The 24,395-nt window shown below is 44.7% G+C and overlaps 2 protein-coding genes across 3 annotated transcripts in view; one reads left to right on the top strand and one right to left on the bottom strand.

Annotated features, from left to right (window-relative positions):
* The window catches only part of LOC6733232 (zinc finger protein jing), a 114,401-nt gene that overhangs the window by 9,838 nt on the left and 80,168 nt on the right, over positions 1–24,395 (bottom strand). The window contains exon 1 of one of the 2 annotated variants that reach the window (XM_016167525.3): positions 1,040–1,485. The exons of the other annotated variant lie outside the window; for it this stretch is intronic. The gene's annotated coding sequence lies outside the window, so the exon portion shown is untranslated. Of the gene's footprint in view, positions 1–1,039; positions 1,486–24,395 lie in introns of those variants that run through there. 2 annotated transcript variants of the gene reach the window in all.
* LOC6733231 lies at positions 11,407–12,324 on the top strand. Its single transcript, XM_016167455.3, has 3 exons — positions 11,407–11,545; positions 11,600–11,788; positions 11,848–12,324. Exons 1-3 carry the CDS (start codon positions 11,494–11,496, stop codon positions 12,105–12,107), a joined length of 501 nt encoding a protein of 166 aa, XP_016026111.1. The 5' UTR covers positions 11,407–11,493; the 3' UTR covers positions 12,108–12,324.

Genomic DNA, 24,395 nt, shown 5'->3' with positions numbered 1-24,395 from the left:
TATACATTTAAGCATAGATTTCTTTTAAGCAATTTTAAATCACCCGTATTCATCCCTTATCGTTGCAATTTTTTCGGGGAAATGATATTTATATATTTAAAGACCTCATTAATCGACAGACGCACTGCATTCATTTATTCGTAGCGAAAATAGTAACAGCTTTAAACTACACTTTGTTTCGTTGACTGGCAGTTAATATAGCTAACATTTTGAACGATATAATCAGACACTTTCTGTTTGCCGTCGGCCATTTCCAGGGGACTCAAATTCCCTTCGCCCGTTGCAAATTGTGAATCTGGTGGCACTGAGCCCGAGTATAAGTTATCCGATATTTATGCAGTAGTCCTTTGGTAGACGGCGCCTTTCAATTGCAGCCGTTTATTATGCATTCAACGCAAAGTTGATGCTTAAATTATGCACTCTATTTAATTTTCCAGCCATAAGCAAAGCTTTATGGCCCCTATTCACACACACAGGGGTCATATTAAATTCATAGAACGAACGCCGCACGGCAAAAGCGGCAACAATTTAAATTTTATTAGAAAATCCCATTAGATACACACGCACACACCGAAAGCGGCTTCCACTTCCGCCAGAAGTTGCCTTTGTCGTGTGTTTGTGTGCGTGGGTCGGATGTGGGGGTGTGTATCCAACATACACACACACACACACACACGCAAGGCATGAATGAAGAAGGCAATGTGCGGAGGGGAGAGGTGGTATGGGGCAGGGGGTGGCGCAAAAATCATTGCATATTTGCTTGGGCAAACAACAACAATTGCACACAATTACACACACACGGCCGCGAACAGCGAACAGTGACAGTCAGCAGTTATTTAACACGTGATGTAAACGGAATGTAAAGCATGCTGTAATAGTCGGGCGAAACTAAAAATGCAGGCCGAGGCAGCGCTGCAGCGGCGAGGCGGCAGAGAAACATGCGCAGCAGCAGAGAGGGAGCAATGCACGATTACTTTTATTTTGCTGGCGTATTCGTATTCTTTGGCTTAACGACTTCAGCCTTCGTCGGTATACTAACGTTCAACGCTAACGCTATGCTATGCGTGTTCCCAGGCAGGCGATCCGATTCCGATCCGTTTTCCTGTCCGATTTTCCACACTCATGCACACACAAACACACAGACGAACACAACAACAACAACGACCGACCTTCAACTTTAATCTCGGTCTTAAAGCATTTCGTACTCGAAATAGTTGCTGCTTTAATTATCCACACAAACACACGCGCGCACACTGGCGTTTCTGTTTCTACGAGCGGGCACGCGAAGCATAAATATCCATTTATCCAAAAAAGAGGCGGCAGCAGAAGAAATTCCCACCAATACACCGAAACCGAAGCCGAACCGAACCGTATCTGTATATTTAACTTTATCTTCAATTCTGATGCAGTCCGCTTTCTGCAGGCGCGTCCGTCGCGTTCGAATGTCGGAGAGAAAATGGCCTAAAAACCTGGCTTCTTCACAAGGAACAACGGGAAAACCGACCGAGCGGGATATTCCCTGTATAATATGGGGAATCGAAAAGGGCATTTTGTGAAAGAGCGAAAGCGCTCTCTTTCGCTCTCACTCTCGCTGCGCTCCCTACGTTTCAGCCCATTATTATTATTATTTTTATTTATATTTCACTTTTGTTGTTGGCACGTTAAATATTTCCTGTTTGTCGTCGTCTCTCCGCTTTGAACCCGCAAACGGGAGCGAGGGCGTTGGACGGTGGGCGGGGCTGAGGTCTGCGGCAGCAGTTCATGTTATGGTTATGGTCACGTACTCCTCCCCCTCCCACAGAACATCCCCCCGCCAGCCCCATTTTACTTTCTTTTCCTTTTCGCTGCCTGCCTCGGCGAGCTTAAATGTTTATCTAATTATTTGGACGTCCTAACTCGGCCCGGCGGGCGTGAAAAATATTTAATTCCTGCATAAATCTCTGCAAAATGAGTCGCCTACATTTGCCACCGACTTTTAATGATTGCTCCTGTGCTTTTGGCTATTTAATCGGAGGCCTTGTGTAAAAAGGATCAAGTTTGGTATAACCTATGGTTAATCTATGCAATTTCGTTTCGAAGCAGAATGCACGGTGTAAAGTGTGCAGACAGCGACTAATAACCATTGAAATGTCAGAATTTTTATAATCAGCTCACAAACTGCAATTTTTGTGAGGAAAATGTTCAAGTCAACTTAAGATACAAGACATGTATGTATCCAACATTGGCGTTATCCCTTACTTTAGTGGGATCTGGCCGTATCCGTCTGTCTGTCCGCGTGAACTTTAAGATCTAAGTATCTAGCACTGTGTATGGTAGTCCAGGTAGTGACGAAGAGCACTGCTTTTCAGATAACAATTACTTATTGAAAGTAGGAGCTGGAGGCCGGTGAAGCAAAATGCTATATCTATTTATGTTGTTGGAAAGGTATCTTTAAATGACATATTATTAAATAATTTTGTAACCGTTACACCTATGTGGAATCGTTTCCGACCATATGTATAAAGTACATATTGATCAGGATCAATAGTCGAGTCGATCTAGCCATGTCAGTATGAACGTCAAGATCTCAGAAGCTATAGAAGCTAGAGAGTTTAAATTAGGCATACAGATTCTAGAGACATAGACGCAGCGCAAGTTTGTGACTCATGTTGCCACGCCCACTCTAACGCAAAAAAGCCGCCCAAAACTCCCACGCCCACGCTTTTGAAAAAGCTTTGAAAATTTTTTATATTCTTATTAGTATTGTAAGTTTATATCGATTGTCGAAATACCTTTTGCCACGACCACTTTAAAGCCCACAAACCGTCCAAAACTGCCACACCCACATTTTTTAAAAATGTTGCGATATTTCTTCGTTTTATTGTTTGTCTTTCCAATTTCTATCGTTAAATACGAAACTTGGGAGTTAAGTATGTTTAATATTAAGTTTTGTTTTACGTTTTGAAGAATTTTTTTAAAAACGTTTTTTATATTCAACAGCAAATATTCAGAAAATGGTATCTCAGATTAATGCTATATAAATGAAACTTTTGTTTCCGGAAAATTAATTAAAAGAATGGGAAAAATCATATTCCGCTTTTTTTGTATAGTTAGATTTTACAATATATATGTATAAACAAGTTATATACAATTAAATAATTCCGGTTTAAACAATTGTTATTTCTTTTGCCATCATCATCCCTGTTGTTTGTATGACTGTGATAAGCATCCTCAATTTATATATTGAAAATTCGGGTACTTAATTCAGTAATTTAAGAACAATTCTTCCGTTTTGGATTTCGGTTGGTGCTACCTCTTCCTGTAATGTTTTTAGGAACATTTTATACCCTGTGTTTCTGGTTTCTAATTTGGCATAGGATCGAATCGTAGGGTTACGAGATTATCCAGGAAATACCATGTCCAAGGTGCTTATGTAAATTGCCTTGACTTCGGGTGACCGGGAAGTCGGTGGTTTGAAGTAATCCCAACCTTTACGGGTTTTTACCATTTTCCAATTCAAAAAGAACGTGTCCGTTTTCCTTTCCAACAGTTTGATTAGGTATCGGTTCCATAACTTTTGGTAATCTGCATAAATTTAACACATTTTTAGCAATCCAATATGCCAGGACGAGGCCGGAGGAAACGGATCTCCTAGTTCCGCATCAAACCCTACATGTCACCATATTTGTTTTCGCGTCAATTTTGATTTATGGCATAATTCCAGGCGTTATAAACTGTTTTTGACAGCCGAGTTGGGTTTCTTAGGTGGACGGGGCTGTGGGTGGTTGAATGTTTGGCTGCAGAGCTTGTGGGTGACGTACGCATGAGTTATGGCTAGTACCTGCATCTATTACTTAGCATTTGATAAGGGTTCGTTTGTTATATGCTAATTTGACTCTTTCTGCGTAAACTATTTTGCAAATCGCCCGCCGTTCTTCATTAGCCGTGATAAATGGAATTACAGTTTATTTAATTAACACATTGGACGTCCTTAGTGCGAGTTGACAAACACACAGCAAATATTCCAAACGCACAAAGTAACAAGCCGGACAATATGTTGAATTACATTTACCCTTTTCGCTAGGCATTGACGTAAGTGGCTTTTTCAGGTACAAAGTCCTTGCAGAAACTTGAAGTTCCCAAAAGCAGAGTGGTATTAACAGTGCTTCAATTTGCCCATACATGCTTTAAGTGGTGATTATCCAACTGAGCAATAACTTCCAAAAACGGCTTTAATTTGATAAGCCACGTTAAATGTCTCTGCATTCATTACATAGTCCTTAAAGAAGAGGCGAAGGAAAAGGACTTACTTATAGCTTTGTTTATTTCTCCCAGAAACAACAACTCTCAGCCATTTGCGACTACACAGGTCGGACTATTCAGACTCCACTTGCATCGTTATTAGAGCCGAGTAAACAGAATATAGGTCTTCCGGGAGAGTGCATACACTGTGTGCTTAGTTGTGTGTACCTTCACCTTCCCTCACATACAAGCATATGAATATTCTGCCTGACTGGACCCCCTGACGGCACCCCAATTATAACGCGCTAAACAATAAAGAAAATAATAATAAAACGCCAGTGCTCACACATGTTTGCCGTACACACCAGACTGTGTGCCTGTGTTTGTCCTGAGCAACCCTCGCTAATGAAGCTGCAGCTCAGCTATGTTTGCACACGCAATTTGGCTTCGCCTTGCTCCTTCCTCGACAAAGACCCGGGCACCAGGACCTGGACGTGGACCTGGACTAGGACCTGAAACGGGAACTGGATCTGGACGTGGTACTGAGGTGTGGCCGAGAGCGAAAGAGGGCCCAGGGATTATCACCGGCACCAATAGACCGAGTCGAACAGATCGAAAAACAACAGGAAAAAGTACGCATGAGCCGAATAATTGATACCCTGTCGGTTGGCCTACCCCGAAGGGATACTTTTCAAATCGTACGCGAGAACTCTGAACAATACTCAGCAAAATAAATGACTACTGTGTCCGCTCGTAAATTAAAAGTTGTTGGCTCGTAGATGAATCGGTACAGCTCAAACCACCATCTGCCACAATAAAAAAGTCAGTACAGATCAGTGGGGGGTTAAGGTATGAAAAACAATATGACTCTTTGTTTAGATATTAGTCTTATCAGTTTTTATTAATTTTATCAATATATATTACTATTATATTCTTACCCAGCTAAAGAATTTAAATCTGCATCTATTGGAAATTGTAACCATTAAGAAATGCCTCTAGTTCTTAATTGCCTCGAATGGTAAATGAGTGGATCTGATAATAATTGATCAACTTGTTGTCACTGCTTTGTTATTTCATTGTAACTTTTTAAGTAATTGTTTAAACCACTGAAATAAATGGGCATTCATAAAGGTTATAATAGAAGAGAACTACACTATACCAGCATTACGTTCGGAGCTACCATTATGCGTTAGGGGTTAAATAAAACACCTAAAAATGTTAATTTAATTTAATTTCTCACATTTAATATTTTAATTTATTAGGTACTTAACTAAGGAAGCAGAAAAGTGACTTTTGCGAGATTTGTACACGAGTCTAGCACACGAGCCTGTGATCCAAAGACATTCGATTCGAATAATATGAATATGTGTTATATATTATTTCTACAGAAATAAAGTGAATCCGTTAAAATATTAACAAAATATTTTTGTAAAGTTGTTGGCTGTTGTTTGCTGCTTGTGCTTACGGTCGACAGATGGACATGGCTATATCGACCGACCAGTGATCCTCATATTCACGGATTCGTTAACATACCTGATTAATACGTATTTTCTATTGAATCTAGTGTACCCATTCAATCTTAAAGGTTACTGATACTCTGATAATGCGACTAGCGAAACCTTTTTTTTCCAAAATTAAAATTCAATTTGCTAAGTTCTATTAGATCAGAACCCGTTCGTTTGATGTTCCTCTAAACAGGAACGGTTATTTATTGGCCTCATATCTTCACAAACTTGTTAGTGAAAGTTCGTCGATCCGATTGGTTAATTATATATGTATGTATGCATGTGTGTAGATGTGTATCAATATTTGGTTATAACCAATGCCTGACTGCATCCGATACACAAAATGTCGCTTAAGCTGGCCAAACAGTTGCCGCGACGTTGCAAGATAGATGTAACCGATGTTTGTTGTTGCTTTTGCATCGGCATTATGTCAATTCGGAATATATTCCATTAGCTACTCGGGAAACATACTCCGAACTTACGAACAAACATTTGTACATATGTATGTTCTTAGTGCCGCGGGTCCATTTGTGCGAGAGAGAAAGTAGAATGGCTGGGTGGCGAAAGAGTAAGGGAGAGAGTGAGAGAGGCCGCTTTGTTTGGCGGGAACAAATAGAAGTACAACAACGCCAAATCACAGCTGCGGGCAGCGTTGAAGACGCGTCGCTGTCGACGTCGGCGTCAACATAAAAACGAGCCGCCCGCTGGCTCCCCAACCCCCTTTTAGACCCCTCTTCACCCCCTTCCAACCCTCTTGCAGACTGTGCTGTTACATTTGTTTTGACATTGTTTGTAGTTCTTTCCTAGCGACTGTCTCGCTCACTCCGTCAATCTGTCCAACAATCAATTTTCTCCCTATCACGCGCGAGTGTGTGGGCTCGTTGCTTGGCTATGTTTTGCAGCGCGCCTTGCACTCGCTGCGCTTTTTACCAGTTCTCGTTCGAGTGTGAAGTTTGATTAGAAATTATTTGGAAAAATGTCGAAAAAGGCGACACTTATGCATCGCGTATTGTTGTCCAGAAGGGTGCAGAGTGCTGATCTGATCTAGTTCCTTAATGTAATTTGATCAACCCTCCCTTTGTTTCGCGTACAATAACAATCATGTAACTATAACGAGCGCATACAAGTTATAAGAAAAATGTTTATCCAACTCGTTATATTCAATAGCCCGCCCCCTTAAATATTTGGATCGTTGAATCTTTCTATCAGTCCCAACATATCTACATACTTCGTTTGATGGTGTTTGATGGATTCATGGTGTATTTTTAGAAATATTAGATGTTTCTGGTATTAAACACTTATATGACGGTACGACCTTTTTGACCAACATGTGAAACATGTTTGTAAATTAAATTCTCTTCAACTGGATGCAAGGAAGATTAAAATTGCAATATAATTAATAAATAGTTTAAAAAATATTGAATAAGTTTTAAATCAGTAATATATAGCTAGCGTGCAATCACTTTAAAAGAAACTCGTTCATCCAAAACCAGTGTGTTTGACTACACCGTTTTTCTAGAAGCAAGAATAAAAATATTATGTTTGAGTATTCAATTCGTTAAAACTCCAAGTGGGTCCACTACAAGAAATCCACTGAATTGCAATTTTCTCCCCCTGAAATCCCCATTTATAATCCTTCTATTCTCCCGTCCATCACCACCAAATGTACCTTTTGGGCGGATTGGGCTGAAAGGGTGGTTACTTTGTGATGAGGGGTTATGTGTGGCCACCTGGGCCAGAGTCGTTTTGCATTTCGTCCCACCTCTAATTGTTCTGCTCCTTAGAATGCGGTCTCAGTCTCCCACTTTTCACCTCTACCCGTAGTTCTTTTGTGTGGAGCCGTTTACTTGCGCAGAAGTACGCCTTGGGGCGCAATAAAATGTTTAATAAATTGCAAAAGTGCGCCAAAAGCGGCAAGAGGAAGCGGAAGCCAGCAGCAAGTGGAGACGGAGCTGAAGGACGGCCCGGAACACAGATGGGGCTGGTCAGGCGGAACAAGTCAATGACACATCCCATATACAAACATATTCTAATGAAGCCCAAGTGAAGGAGACCAACTGCGGCTCTCACACGTTTTTTGGTCAACATAGGAGGGCGGAGAACGGGGGCGTGTCGTGGGCGTGGCTGGGGCGAGATGTTTGGCTTGCTGGGCACGTAAAATGTATTGAATAATTACATTGGGCCGCCTAACGGCATACGAAATGAGCAAGAATCCGAACTCGAATTCGAACTCAAACCGAAGTTGAAGTCGACGCCGCGACAAGTGGCGGCCCGGACATGGGCCACGCCCCCCGTCGAACAGTCGAACCGCCCACCTCCTGCCTCCCACCTGCCTGGCGAACCTATCCTGTCGTGGACGTAATGAGCGCCACAGGAATTGGGCATTTCGAAGCGCAGCAGGAAATAAACTTTTTGGATGACTAAGCCGCTCCGAGGGGAAAACGATAAAGATTGATGAATCCACAGAAATGCATCTCGCCCGGCAATCTGTTTCGTTGGAACTCAGACTCGGAACGGAGGGAGCAGGCCGATGGCCTTTAAGTAGTGCTAAAGTATCAATCAAAATGCGTGCGCTCGGAACAATCATGAAATTACTTTGAAATTTTCGAATGCCCAGTCAAGGTGAAGAAGACGCAACTTGAAACCGAATCCCAGTTCTTCTGGCACCGAATGCCTCTGGAGGCATCCGTACAAAGAGCCGAGAAATCGGTTACCAAATCGGAGAAAACAAAGCGGGAACACAAAAGATGATTTATCATTACAGGAGGGGGTGGGGCGAAGGAACTGGTGGACTTACAAATTGGATTGCCAGAGGGGATCGGAAAAATTAGCTACGCAAGGAAAAAACGACGTGTGGCAGTGTTGAGCTGGGCCGCATACCCATATTTATTTATTTAAGTTATTAATATAAGTAATCTTTAGTGTTTGCGTAACAATGGCACATTCAACGACGCAACATATTTATTGAAAAATGCAACAGGTCTTTCGGTTGTGTCTAGTTGTCTCAAGTTAAACCCTATGGTAAACCATTAACTGTCACAGCACACACTTACATACATACATTGCCAGGGGGAAACATAATTATCTTCAGTGTGCCCAAGCCCCATTCAAACTAATTTCAAGAAAAGCCGACGAAATTCCTGACAAATTCAACATTTGGGGCTGACACAATGTCAATGTTTAAGTTTTAATTTATTTAAAATCAATTTGCGCAAAATCTTGGCCACATTCTTTTGCACTCAAGTTCACAGAACTTCTAGCAGTCGGGGTTCTTGCAGTTCTATTTCCGGGCGGAATAAGCACTTGCGCAGGACTGAAAAACCCTGCATAATTTAATTGTCCTGTTGCTGGTTTTAGCCAGTCTGCCTCCGTATTTATCTCTGCCAAAGGCTCCCACTCACTCATTCTGTCTGGCTCGGCTTCACTTCGTCTACCTGGTTTTGTTTGTTGCCTTATTGCTTGTGATAATATTTGTGCGGAGCTGTTCGGCACTCAGAGAAATATCTCTGGTCTGAAGCTAACAAGATTTTTCCAAGGATTTTTGACTTCCCAGCTCATATATTCTATCTTTAAGCGAAAGCAAGTGGATAGAACTTTACAATGTATGCCTCTGTCAGTTGTATTAATTTTCTCCCAGCGTAACTGTGAATTCTGATTGTTCACCATGCTCCCGTCACCTTGCAACTTGCTACAGAGTGCAACGTGCCACACTCACACCCGTGTCTTTAATCCAGATGCTAGAGAGGCTAACTGTAGGCCAAGAAGGCAGGCGACAGGTGCTCTGGATCGAGTGTCAGGCGGGTTTTTGGGGGGTTTGCGGTTCGGAACCGTATCCTCACACAACTAGTGCGTTGTTCTAGCTGTATTGCCCCAGCCACCCTTTGTGGGGTTAATTAAAGCTTGCTGGGAGTTGGGGAATCTTCGGGACTCGAGATTAGTGCGTGTGTGCCACTGGAGTTTGGGATTAGTCAGTAGGCCAGAAAATCCACAGCAGTTTGATTGGGACTTTATGGGCATTCCGCATTTTATTGGAGTGGTGACCCCGACCTGCTGCGTTCGCAGACAATTCCATTAACATTAAATGTTAATAGACGGCAGAGCGGTCCAAAGATTCCACAACTCACGTTCCTCGAATTGGAAATGGAACCAGTAGAAGAACCGCGCTGGCGATGGGTCCAGCTGATAAATTCATTTTGTGCCCCTAGAACCGAGGAAAAACAAAGAGGGCTTGGAGACCGGAGTGGGGTAGGCAATGGCAACTGAAATTCAATACCATTTTGGGGGATGACGACGATGATGTGTGCCCGATGGTGATAGTTATTGCTGTTGGTGTTCCCCATTATTGATGTTGCCTGGTGTCATTGTTGCTGTTGCCGCTTTGTTGCTGCTGCTGTCATGCGGGGTTTCTCCTCGGGTCTTCTCAGACTTACAAATGATTTTGATTTCAATTTTTCCCTTTTTGTTTGCCACCAACTATAACTCCGCACCCTCCACGCGGGAGATGCAATCGTGGAGTATTCAGTGCTGCGTAGAGGGGGAACTTTTGTGTTGCAATTTTCCATTAATACCGCAGAACAGAGGCGGAGTTGTGGGCAGACTGACTAAGAAGGGGAAGATAAATTCAAAACTCCATTTTTCTATATTATAATTCCGAAAGGATCCCCGAGCAGTCACAGGACGATATGGGAGTGAGTGAAGGACATGGAAAACCAGTCACCCAGGCACTCAACTTCCCAGCTACACGGGAGAAGTCACCAGCATTTGCATATGAATGCTGGGAACGGAACCTAGGAGAGGTGGGGATCGGATACAGCTCGAAGGAGCACTCACACATGACTTGTGCCCATAGACGCACACCCACACCCGCAGATGACTCACATGCACTCGTGCTCCTCTCGTCGTCGGGCACTTTCAATTGCCAGAGAAGTATTAATGGCAGCATTTGAATAACAATGACGATGCAGAGCCAGTGTGGCAGATTCTGCAATTCAAATTCAAGCGACTGCCAGTCACCGGAGAACCAATACTTTCTGGCAGGCGTGCCACAGCAAGTGCTGCAATTAAATCAAAGTCGGGGCTAATTTGAGCTGCATTCGTAGAAGTGACATCTTTGGTAGCAAGATACTTTTTCAATGGAATACATTGGATCGAAACGTATTCAATAATTTGGTTGACAAATGCATCGCATATATCGGAAAGGCTTTCTTCAGATACTATTAATTTTCAATCAATGCTTGAGACAGAGATTTACAATAGTCAGTTTGCAAAGGTCGGACCAAGTGATTTGGCCTGGAAAATCCTATTGTTAAGGATCAGTATGGAGGTCTTCAGAAGGCATTTAGGTACCCAAGGTCTGGGCAGGCAAAAGTATCTCGTTATTGATGTAGGCTTTTCGTTTCCTCCGATAACTGAATGCTCATTTTCAGCGGCGATTTCCGAGAATCTTCGACCGATGCCAACCCACGTAGTATAATGAGCACCGAATTCAGGGAATTTCGCCATCTGAGGGAGAATTCATTAAAGATCAGCTGAATTTATTCGAGTCTGCCTCTGAAATATGCAAACGTCATTCAGATGTCGTTAATTACATCCGTGCACTCCGCATGATCGCCGCCTCTTGAGAGGAGTTGGAGATGGAAATGTACGTGTTTAGATTCTAGAGTATTCCGTTCGACTAGCAAACTGGGTTTCATTAATTATTTTCGGAACACATCTCGTATTTGACATCAATACAAACAGTAAAATTTGAGCTCTGATTTGAATTGATATGTCATCTGGAGCATTAAATACCCTAGCTATTGTCTTGCTCTTGATGCCAGGTAAGTGGTTCCTTTAAAACCTGTGTGCCAAATGACCTTCGGTTCATCCATCAGGTACATTTTGTCAGTGCATTGACTGTAACGCTCATTGGAAGTTTCACTGTGAGACTAACTTTACGGGGTTTTACTGCGCTCCAGGTGCTTACGTCCACCAGTGGGTGGTGCCGGAGGAAGAATACAACTCGGGTCTAAAGGGGTTTGCCACCCCGTTTGCAGCATGCACGCCGTTTCCCTTAGAGATAAGTTCAGTTTGTAGATCTTCATCTGAAACCACAAGCCCTCTCAATACTTTCCTCCTGCAGGTTACGTCGAGACGTTTTGCTGCCTGTATTCGCCCTCGAATGGCTGCCAGTTGGCCCTTAATCCAGGTATCTTCAATAAGGAGAAGCTACCTGTCACGAGATGCAGGGACTGCATTAAGCACTGCCAATGCTTGAACAAGGCAACACCACCTCTGAAGCCCCGGATGATGGTGTCTCTTCTGGGAATGTTTGCCATGCTAACCGAGTCGATCTACTTGACTCAGAAAGTTTGGGCAGGATGCGGTGCAGAACTTATTTGAGCATTGACAGTAGTTAAATGTGTAAACTATTCATTGAATTCTCGTTGAGTACTATGATTTTGTATCCTCTAATGTCACGAGGCTAACCAAGTTCAAAGCGAAGACAGTTGCACCTTAGAAGGAAGTACTGGAGCTCTATCGTTTAGATTGGCAAACAGCTACATAATTGAAGAGACCTAGCAAGCTAATAAAAACTACAAATGGTTGAAACGAAAAATTGATGTCCTTTGTTGAATATCCTTCAGCTTTGAACTATTTGACCACCAAATGCCAGTTCATGGGTCGGGAAAAGGCCTAGAGCCCAGAGTTGGCCGGCGGTACGTGACTGAGACCATTATTGTTTACTTATCTACACCTAATTGCTTCTGGCTACACTTAATAATATGGCACAGACATGGCCACAACGCCATCGTCATCGTCGTCATGGAGAAGTCATCTCCACCCCCTCGGGAATGAAGGCGGAGGTCTTGCTTGTTTGTTCGGTTTCCCACTTTGCGTTGGTCCACTCGCCGCTTCTCCGGCGTTTTCATTCAGCTCGAGATTTGTTGCACCATAAAAAGGGCTTCTCGAGATTCTCCCCCACGTCCCGTAGACCCGCCGCCGTCGCACTGCTCCCCAGGTTATTGTGTTCCATCCGAGGCAGTGGATTCGGAGCCTGGCTATTTGTTTGCCCGTCGTCCGTTGTGCTGTCTTCTTGTTTCTGTCTTGCTCTTCTCGTTCTGTTCGCTTTTTCAATTTGGTGGGATGAAAAATTTCATTGGAATTGGATTTTATTGTGGGGGCCCCTGCTGATGGATTTCTTTTTCGGTAGGTACAAATTGTGTGACGCTAATGGAGCATGCGGGCGGGCGAGGGTCTTCGATTTTCTGGCGAAAGAAGTTGGACATCGGACAGCGACATGGCTCATTAGCCGAGAGATTAAAGTTGTTTCAATCACATTAAACTATTGAAATACTATCAATCCATTGCAGAGCGTGTGCTGCGCTGCGTCCGTCAGGACAATTCAAAAAGGTCGCTTCGGAGAAGGGAACCATAATTTTCTCAGATTTACCGGAACCTTCTTGATAAATGTTTCTTTATTTTCGACCATGCTTCTTTTCCATTTCGCTTTCCCCCTGTCATTTCGAACCCATCTATCTTGAGTGCTAATTGTAACGAATTTCCAACCCTCCGAGTGGAGAGGGGTGTGAATAGGGGATGCTTTCAATGCCTGTCCACAGTTTGCCCAACTCCGGAGGAGCAGATGGGGGAAGCTGGAAAAGCAGTGGAAAATTTCTGGTTCTCCGGTTTCCCTGCACCCCGATGGCTTTTTGTATTGCCCCCTCTTCCGTGTGCCGATGCATTCGTCGCAATGTGACAATTGCTAATTTAGCTGTGGGACTCGCCCTGCCCCCGCTGCAATTGGGGGCGTGGTCCAGGAAGTGCGTGACTCGACTGACTTGCAGTCCATGGGAATATCAATTGAAGAGGGACTGGGAGAGAAGACGGGGAGCTTGGGGATGGGCGGCTCGTCTATGAGCAATAATCAGGCTAATAAACATTTCATTCACAGGCCCCATTGAGCGGAGCCAATAATAACAGCAACATTATGGCTGTCTGCATATGCCAAATGCTGAATAGGAACCACGAAAACAAAGGCCCCAGTGCCTCCGCCCCTGGGCAACACATGGGGGCGGGCAAGACGATTGCTTTCGTTTTCATCGTTTGGCTGTCATAATACGAGGGCTCCAGACATAAACCGGAAATTATTGTTGTAGCTTTCTTGCCCAAACCACAAAACTTTTTCTTTGATTCCGATAAAAATCTAGGGGTGTTTGCAGATCAATATGAAACGGAAAACTATAGAAAGCTGGTACTTATCATAATAGAATTGCAGATTTTCAGCTCATTTAGAAGTGGCGACTCTACGTACCTGAAAGATAAAAAAGAAAATTGCTAGCTTAGTGGATTGTCCAATTTCTTATCAAGAAATAACTTAAAGAGAGTTTTAAAATGCGAAGCACTCCCCCAAAATCACTTTTCCGACCTGAACAAACCAGACATCTGCACGCTGCAATCAAAACGAGAACAATAGAACAACCTACAGCCAGTCTCCAATCCCCTCAGTCCAACTACCAATCACCCCATCCCATAAACTGGTTAATCCCACGCAAGCCCTAACGATTAACCAAGCCGAACCGAAGCCAAACACAATCCCAATTCCAAACGCCAGCCAAGCCGAACCGCAATGAAAACTGCAGCCCAAAGAATCCAGATAACAACTGCAGATATCAACGTGGCAGGAGCAGGGGATACACCGACAGTAACGCCGTCATAAACGCCGCCAGTGAAAGTAGAAGTAACATCCGGAGGAAAAGGATCGGTAACAATGCGGCTGGCACATTCCAATTAAAGGAACAGGCTTTGTCAGCGAGAGGATAAACTGTTTAAAACTGTGGAATTGTTTCCCACCCACAAAATATTATTTGCTTCAACCCTAATTCTAATGTATAATGTATAAAATCAAAAGTATAAAATAGAAGTTATTAGAAAGTAAAATTAGTTTTAAAGTCGCACTGGATTGATTTCTTTCAGTGCGCAAAGGGAAGTGAACACATTAAGTGCTGGCAAACGAAAAAGGCAATGGCCGCAGGAAGGTAAAAGGGCTAGTCAGAAAGTCATCTCGAGGGTAGGCTGTTCGATGGGAAATCCCATAGGAGCGAAACAATCTAAATAAGCATATAGATGGGATTAAAGTTTACAAAGGCCAACAAACAACATCAACGTTGAAAGCAAAGTAAAAGGAACTAGTAGTAACGAAGTTGTGGATACCCTAACATTACGGCTAGGCGATTTTAACACTCTCCGTGAAAGGTTTAATAAAGATACAACATTATGTATTATTTTCCTATATAAGATAATATATGTTAATTTTTAGTTTTGTACCAAAGTAATCAAGTATGTTGTTTACCAACACTTATTTCTCATATGTTTCAGACTGGTTGGAGAAGGCAAAGTACCCACTTGGGAAAGGCAACCAATATTGCATACCCAATGAGCGGAAGAGCGGAAGTGGCGAGTGCAATAAAAAGGGGGCGGGAGAGCCACGCCAACTGTCAAAACTCCCACGATGTCCGAATCTGCACCGAGCGAAACTTCACTGTAGAAGACTGGGCGTGCAACCCCTCGGACCTTCGGCGGAAGCTAACCCTGTGGAACGGACGCCGGTCGGATTGCTTGGCGAGAATGGCAACATCTGAAGGGTTAACACGTGGTCCACATCCAGCTGCACATCGACGTCCACGTCCGTGCTCAACGGAGTTCAATGGGGTTCAACGGGGTCGGCTGATCCTGGTCCTGCCTGGGCATTTTGTATATTCAATTAGCGCCCGCTTCCATGTCGAACATTTCCGCTAGTTGGGGCCCCGAACGCCGGCTTCGAGTGGTTTTGGGGTGGAGCTCTGGCAGCCTTGTTTGCATTTCTAATGCAATTTGCGGCTGCAGCGCTTTTGTTGCCCTGGACTGCCCTGCGCCCAAATTGTGTGGCGTGTCGTGTCCATTAGCACCTCAACGCTTATAATACATATTCATTAATGCCCAGCCCATCACGACTCCCTCATCAGCCGCCCACCGCCTACCGGCGATCCTGCACACGTGGCCCCCTCGCTAGGGTTTAATTAACCTCCAAAGGGAGCGGCCTTATCCGGAGACAATCTCTTTAACTGCGGTGTAGCAGATGGAAACTTCACCCGACCCCACCACCGCTTCCTTATCCCTCAAAGGTGAGCCGTGTCTGTTGTCGCTCGAGTCACCGCAAAATGTTCTCATTCATTAGACATTCGGGCAACGAAAGTAAGCTTAAACTGATGCCCGAAGTCAAACTTGATTGACTATTGTAATTGTTGTCCACCCCTTCTGCTCGCTTCGATACCCAAAAGCCCAGACACTGATTCCGCCTAGGACAATCCGGTATCTGGTGGACGTGCTCCTTTTTGTCTTACACATTAGTTAAAGCTTGCGGCAAGAGCAACAACAAGTACAACAACTACCCAACACAACAAAACACTTAAGCGCAACACTTTTAATTTTACAGTACGGTGCGGACCGAGGAGCTTGGAGGAGTTGGGGCTAACCCTTTGTGGGTGAGCTGGGGGCGAGCTTGAAACCGATGCCCGGCACGTGGACGTGCGAAGAACACGACGCCCTCGGAGAGCAGACACAAAAGACAGACTGTCGACGAACGGGGACAAGACGGGGCAGGCCGAACTATTTAAATGCGATTTTCGGCAGTGCTGAAAAGGGGGTAGTCGAATTCGGATGGGGAGGGCAGGGCACCCTGAGCCGTCGGCACGCGCACAAATTAGTGAGCAGCAGATATGAAAGACTGGGCTCGTGCCAGTTGCTCACTCACTCACTCACTCATTCACTCACTCGCATTGCCGCCAACGAGAAACAACAACAATGGGGTTGCGTATAATCAAAAATTAACATAACAATACTGTGCGCCGAGCAACAACAAGTAAACGGAGGACAAAAGGGAGGCCAAGTGTTGCCGGGGCAGATACTCGAATAAAAAATACACGAATATCGAGATGAATTCACATGGCAAGAACTTAAAGCCCAGTCTTCGCCCTCGACTGAGCCCATAATGAAAGGGTTAGCTCAGGAAAGGGAAACTGTTGGGGGGAGGGGAAGGCGATTCGATCAGGAGAGGGACTAGGGTCGGGGGCAAGGACGGGGAAGGACGGGAAAGGACGGGAAAGGACAGACCTTTAAGCACGGCGAACGCACCAGGAAAGCGGTCTGGCTTCATCTTCTGAGCTCTACACTCAGACAAATGTTTGCTACCCACAAACGAGTTTTGTGGCACTAGCAGGATCGTATGAGGATCGACATAATTCCAACGAGCAATCTCTGGCTTAAAACAGTGGGCTGTTAAAAATAAGTCCCAATAAAACTGATTGGCTTTAAGCAGAGTGCACCTGTTGAATGTTATGTAAAGTATATGTAACAATAAATCACTAGTGACTAAAGGGAGCATTAAAAAGATCGCAGTCTTTCAAACTAAATCAGTTGAAACTCATATCAAATACAGGAATACTTTTAAATTGAGATAAAGTTCTTACAAAATGTGATAAAGTTTTGGCAAGTAAATGAAGCACGGAGTTATTCTCAGTGCACTGAAAACACAAAACGTAGACGGGTAGGCAAACAGAGGGAGAGAGAGTGAGCTGGGGAGACAGAGACAGAGCAGACAGGCACGCACACAGCCGCACAATTCGATAAAGAAAATTCCCAGCGGGCACTTAATTTACTGCTTGGCGTTCCATTTCATGTCCATTTCCCAGGCTTTTCCCTCATGCGGCGGTGAATACGCACTGTTGCCACTTTTCTCTGCCGAAGGATCTTGCAGTGCTCTGCATTAACATTACAAAATAAAAGGCCTCTAAGCGTTATTCTTTTAGATCTGTATAGCACTGTAATAATACTAATTTTAATGATATTTCATTACTCGTTACATACACTCGTTGCATGAGGTAGCGTGGTTACCATAAATCTTTAATGTCAATTTATGAATTTATAATTTTTTAGCTTCCCTGAATAGAAATGGTTTTACACTATTGTGCATCGATTAGTTCCGGATCTAGGTGGATGTAGATCCGTTTACATAAATACGATCCCTGGTCCGGTTTCATGTTTCGTGGTGGCCAACTTGATTTGCTTTCTGGGAAACTGACTTATTGTCCCTCCTCCTCCCCCTCCTCATTCCTAGTCCTGAACTCTCCGATTTCCCTACCACGCGTGCCACACACCCCGCAACTGAAAAGCCAACGAGGCCAGTGTAATCAACATAATGAGAGCGAGTAAGAGCGCGCATTATGATAATAATAGTGTGCCAAATGCTCGTCCCGGGGTTCTTCCATGGACATTCAGGGTTGCCAGGCAGCCGCAGCCAAGGGTTGCAGGGCCCTCAACTTGAACTTCGAGTTGAGAGTGTGTTGTGTTTAGATTTTAAAAATATTTGAGTTATTTGAGGAATGCATTTGGCTGTGTTTGGCTTAATCATTTGTTGTTTTTTTCGATGGATGCTTAGAGTAGCTTACGCGGCACAACAATGAAAAGGCTCCTGGCACGAAATGGCACTGATCTGCTCGCGGAGTGCGTGCGGAATGTCGAGTGTCTCGCTGAAGGGGTGGCTATGAATACTGAGAACAGGGACGTTAATATCAAGGTTAAGAATTCTTATATGTACAGCTGGGTACTTTTTAGCTCTCTGAGGTACTGAAAAATAGCCTACAGGGCCAAATAGCACAAACCCCATTTCTAAAGAGTGTTCGATCAAGTTTCAAAATAATGCTGGGCATATCACTGGTGCTACCTTAATGTCCTTTAGTTTAGGCGTATTGAAAGAGATTCCGAAGTATGTAACGCTGTGTAACACTGGATACCGAAACCCCTTGGGGAAGAACTCTTTTTCAGGTCGGGTAAGACTGCTGATATATGAGAAGTACATACGTCGCTGTAATCAGCACCAGTTGAATCACATTTCTGTTTGAGATTTGTGGTACTTTAAAGCTGGAATAAATGTTATTTCCCTACGGTCTTAAAGGGCTTATCCCTGAGGCAGCCTAATCCTATTCCAGCCTACTTCTCCTTTCACTCAACCGATTCCCTCCACTTTTGAACTTCACTTCCAAATCAGTGGTTCTAGAATAGGAGATGAGACAAGAAGCCGCTTCTGTTCTCATTCATTCACCTCACTCGAGACAAAATCAAAATTCAACTAATTTGCATTTTCGATTTGCATATTTACACAGAATCCAGCCTATCAACGGCTGCAGTCCGCTCATCTCCCCATTCACCAACTCCAGGCAAATGCTCTGTCATTGAAATTAAATTGATTGCAAATACTGAAGATTGACTTGAAGTGGGGAGGCCGGCAAAGATGCGGATGCATCTGGCGGGGAAAGCAGGCTGGATCCATGTTGATTTTTGATAACTTTCCGGGCCTGGCCTCTAGCTGCACCCCCAGGTGAAGTCGAAGTCAGGTCCTGTAATTGCAGTTTGTGTGCTGAAGGGTTGATCGGGTTGCAATTGTGCCAAATGCCATTAATGAAAATCACAAACACAGTCCCTCCGCCCTATTATGAATCTGAATTCCAGACCGAGACCGAATCCGAGTCCGAACCGAAGCGCGAACCCTTAACCCCCGGCACATGGCACGAAAACGCCACCCTAATTTGAAATTAAGCAGGCTTCGTGTGGATGGGGTTAAAGGGTGTGCAAAATGCATTATACAAGATGCGTTAATGGAAAGCCAAGAGGATGGTGGGTGGGAGAACTGCCACTCAGCCCGCTCAACCCGGACAACCTGTCCCTCTTAAGCCGGGAAGTCCTTTGAACAGGGACAAAGTTAAACAGAAGAATCATTTCAGTCTGAGAGCTGGAAACCTGGATCGCTGTACAGTTGGAGAGCAGAAAGTTGTCGGGTCAGGTCACTTGGACTGTTTAATAAACTTTATTTGGCTGCTGTCCACTCGTCGCTGAAGAAAACTTGCGAGCAACTTTCGGAAATTGACGCAGCCCAAATCAGTTGCGAAACAAGTTGATTGAACAATTTATCAAGCGCCCAGCGAGCAGAAGGCAAACATCTGAAGGACGGATGGGGTGGCATGCGAACGAGGCTGAATGGGATTGGGTGCTCATGTCATGGGCCAGAAAAAGAAATGACAGCACGCGTCATTTTCGGAACACAAGAAGGGGCTTCCCTGAGACCCAACCCCTGGCCCATCGGTGTTTACTTTGTCAGGATTTGCTCGTGCCACCCCAGAGCTGCTGCTTAAATCTATCTAAACAAATTGGAAAATTTTATAAAAATTGGTTTATGATGCTGACATTTGTACGGCATCCGGAAGAGGGTATGAGTGCAGGCCAGGCGGATGTTGTCAGGCAAAAACACGGAATCCAATCCAAACATCACTCGAAGAGGAAAAGTGCAGCCAAGCGTTCATGTCCTCAGCTCAGGGAGTGGGCTTCACTGGATGCGAGCTTAAGCCGCCAAGGTGCCAAGAGGCTTGCTCAGTATCGGCGACGGCTCCCACATCCCAACAGGTGCCAGGTGACTGCTGGATCTGCTGATGGCTCCATCAATAACGGGGTGACAGTGACATTGGCAAGTGGATGAGTGAAACAAATCAATAAGCCGGAGATGGAGCCGAGTGTCAGAGGGAATCGAATCGCTGTCGGGAGAGTTCAAGTCGGCGGAATCATTTAACTTGGCCGCTAACTTTCCATAAGCCATAAAGAAAATTAATACCACTTTACTTCCCTGTAACACTTAAATTCGCAATATAAATCCCATCTAAACGCTTTAAATTACGCCAGCCGACGGCGAGTCCTCAGTCATTAAATTGATAAATACCCAAACTTTGCTCATAATCGCCTGCGAAACGGACTCGTCTTGGCGAATCAGCTCCTTGGATGGGTGGGGAGGCTGGACTAAGCCCTCCTCCCTAAACAGCCAGTCACCATGAGGCCAAACATTTATCAAGGCCCACCAGTGGCAAAGGCCTTCTCCTCCAGATGCTCCCTGATGTCAATGGCGCGTCTGGAACTGTTTGCCTTACCAATTTGCGAGCAAGAGGCCGTGTGGGAAGCCGGAGGAGGCGGGTCTGCAGCCGGATGGTGATCCATTTAAATTCCGCACATAAATTAACGCACTGCCTGCCTATATCTCACATATGTCGGCAGGCAGTCAACTATGGCCACCAACTCCGACTCCAAGTCCATCTCATACTCAGCTCCTGGTGCAGCCTTTCATCCTGATTGCGGTCCAGCCCTAATCCAGGTCCTGCATCCGTTTGCCGCCTCATTGGGCGGATCGTTTGGGTGACTGACTGGACGACATATTGATGTATTGGCTGCCCGAATTGAATGACTGTCCTGGCCAAATCATGTCAGCGCCAAAATGTTACTAATATTGAGAGCAACCCAGCCAGCCAACCTGAACTGCCACCGCTGCCCAGCCTCCGCTTCATTACTTTAAATGCCTTACACGTTCAACATTTAGGACTCGGCGGAAACAGGGGCAGACAATGTGGCCAGGGTGCCCCTCCCCTCTTGCGGGCGAGCGTACAGGGTGCGAGGGCAGGCACAAACGTTCCATTGATGCAGCCGACGCACGGCAAACGCATTTCGCACGCAATTCAATCTATTTCCCTTTGTCAGTCGCAATCTTTTTGTCACGGGCTGCGAGTGCGACTGATGAGAATGGATGATGTCGCCGAAGTTGCCGGCACTTTTTTACGGACTGAGCAGTGGAGGAAGAGGGTATGGGAGTCACCTCACTATTTGCTGATTACAATGGTGCTACATATTGCTTTTATGACAGTGAGCTGAGGAAACTACGACACGTGTAGATGGATAATAATCAGCATAACATCTTCTGCTCAGAACGCTTTTGGAAAGCGCTGTATTCGGGAATCGAGCTCAAACCAGCGATAAGGGAAGAAACTTTTATGCGGGGTGATTAAAGATGAACTTAAAGATTATTATATAGCAGGTATTGCAAAAAACGATCGATGTGAAAAATGACACCACTAATCCTCTAATGATGCTAAGCAACCCTTAAATCAACGACTATTCACACTGAAGCAAATAACTCCACTTAGTTCAATTTTATTCCCCGTTTGCTGACATCCCAAACGATCTTCCACAAGCATTGTATCTCCCCTTTTTTCACTCAATACAAAACATTCTCTATTGGCATTACTCCGTTCCAACGAAATTAAAGTCTTTCAATCAGAATGCTTCCATGTGTGTTGCATGCCACTTTAAGTTGAACAAGACTTTGGGGGTAAAACTATAAAAAAGTGTTACACGGACAATTAAGTTTTTATGAAGCATTTCCGCTAGATGGCGCTTGTGGGCAGGCGAGTAAGCAGGGAACACGAAACAAGTTCACATACAAAAATACACACAAGCTCGTGGGTTGAGAAATACTTCAACTTTTCGAAGTAGATGGGTTCATGGGGTTGAGCCACAAATGTGTGGGGTTGGAGGGCGTAGCATCCAGAACGGCATGTGGCTGTGGACTCTATTGTTGGCTATTTGCATTTAAATACATTTTAATTAGTATTTATTGTTTTTACAGACTTCATGGCGCCGTGGACCCGGGCTGAACAAAAACAAACTCGACCCTGCCTAGCACTTAGCACTCGCCAAATTAGACATGCAACAATAATGACAGCGGCATCAAGGGGCTAAGTTAATCAAAGGGCACAAACGGGGATCCCAACGACCCCACCCGCGAACTGATCCACTGCTCCACCGGTCTCCCCGACGAAATCCCAATCAGAACAGCTTCTGCTTCTTTCAGCTCTCCTTCTGCGGAGCAATTAACTACGCTTTGATTAACACTCCACACATACGCACGCTGCTGGCGGCCGTTGACAAGGACGTCGACAGCTCAACCGCCCACCACCCACCAGCCTGGCCAGGAGCACAAACACCCACCGCACCGCACCCGCCGCCTAGCCACTGTCTGTTAACTAACAGCTGTCAATTACACCCGCGCCAGCTTAGACGCTGTTAAGGCAGTCCTTTGGCAGTCCTTTTGCCTCGTCCTCGGGCCCTCCGATGTTCCCAAGTCGCTCGTCGGGAGTCTCAATCGGATTTCGGCTCAGAGGGACGTCGGGACGTACACTGGGAATAATAATGTCTGCGTTGCCCAACTACAGAAATAGTAATAGTAAAAGTAGTGAAGACTGTAAACTAACCTGTGTTGTAAAGAGCCCCACCATATGTCCTTTGCCGTTATTCTTAAAGCACCCTATTAAATGAGTAATCTCGAGCTTGGAATATTTTTGATCTCTACTGAGTTATAGATAGCTCATGTGGTTAAAAAAATAAATAAATAAATAAATTAGATGATTGTGTTGTTCAAATAGCTGAGCATGTAAAGTAGAGCACTTAAAGAAAACTGTTTGGGTATTTTGGAATTTTGCTGGTAATATTGCAGGACCAACTTTTAATGGCAGTGTTTCTGTCGCCTGTTGGTAATTAGAGTGCACTTCGTGATTTCGGCTTAGTTCGTGCGCCATCGACTGGCACTTTATTAAGCCACGCCACCCCGGCGCCCGTTCCCCACAGCTACCCCCGTTGACTTCCGTTGGCGCTTAACGGATGTGCCGCTTTGGGTTGTACCGTAATAAGTTATGACACTTTTGGCGCCCAGTGTGCGTGGGCCGCGCTGCCCCCAGTGCCAGTATGTGTGTGGGGTAAGTGTACTGGTGTGCGTGCACGAGGGTAAGAGCCACCCCTTTGTGTTTTGGCCACAAGGAGTTCATTGAAGCGCATAATCGCATGTTAAATGTGTTGTAATTAAAATATTAATTTCTTCGTTCTTGTGCCCGTCTCGTCAGCCAGTAGTTGGTTTCCCCGATCCCCGATTCCACGCCACTCCATCTATCCCATCGACGTCGTAATCAGCATCATGGAAACCATAATCATCAACAATACCGTCGTCGTCACCGTCTGCTGCCTTGTGGTTTTTCGGCTGTTCTGTAATTATAGTTTTCAGCATTTCTTCTGCCATAGACTAAGTTTTTGTTGGGTGAGCCATGAAAAGTATGGGAAAACGTGGGCGTGAAAGAAAGTTGGCAAGGACTTTCGTTAGAGAAGTTTTTATAAGTGCAGCTTGAGGATCTGATAGGCAGGAGTTTTAGATTATTGGCTTCAATTGGGAGATATTTTGTAAATCCACACAGATGGTTGCATTGATGATTGAGTTCAATCATGATCAGTCAACTTTGAATTCCCATTTGACCCGTGTTCAATATGCCTGCCCTTTTCCATTGTAAAATTTAGTTAAAGTTCGGTAATGGAATTAAAAACTCACTTAACGTGGCTGTTTACATTAGATCCATTACGCAACGTGCACAAGCACAGACACCCTAAAAAATACGTATTACTTAGTCAGGCCCTGCATTCCATATTGGACGTTCAACCACCCAATCTTCGGCTGGCAAACTGCGGTGTTGTAATCGGATATAATTCCTGCTCTCCAGAGAGCAGCCCGCCGGCTCCAAAGTCTGGCTGAAAAATATGCCACTCGGAAGGGACCAAAGACAAAACGCTGTGGTCCAGGACACACATGCGTCGGCTTCTGCTCCTGCTTGTGCTCCTGGTCCTGGTTTTGGCCATGGCAACTAAGCCGTCAGCCGTGGGCTTTCACATTTGATTTAAAAAACGAATTGGAGAACATTAAATGAAACATTCTACAACAAAACCGAACATTTTGGCCCAAGT

Source organism: Drosophila simulans, chromosome 2R, assembly GCF_016746395.2.
Source record: "Drosophila simulans strain w501 chromosome 2R, Prin_Dsim_3.1, whole genome shotgun sequence".
Classification (NCBI taxonomy): domain Eukaryota; kingdom Metazoa; phylum Arthropoda; class Insecta; order Diptera; family Drosophilidae; genus Drosophila; species Drosophila simulans.
Note: the sequence above shows the minus strand (reverse complement) of the source record. Positions and strands in the feature narration are given on the sequence as shown.

Excerpts from the sequence above, each read along its gene's own strand:
- LOC6733231 (XM_016167455.3), top strand. The coding sequence starts at position 11,494 with ATGTCATCTGGAGCATTAAATACCCTAGCTATTGTCTTGCTCTTGATG. Across the intron at positions 11,546-11,599 it reads TGTCTTGCTCTTGATGCCAG|GTACATTTTGTCAGTGCATT; the intron begins GTAAGTGGTTCC and ends TTCATCCATCAG. Across the intron at positions 11,789-11,847 it reads GCCGTTTCCCTTAGAGATAA|GTTACGTCGAGACGTTTTGC; the intron begins GTTCAGTTTGTA and ends TTCCTCCTGCAG.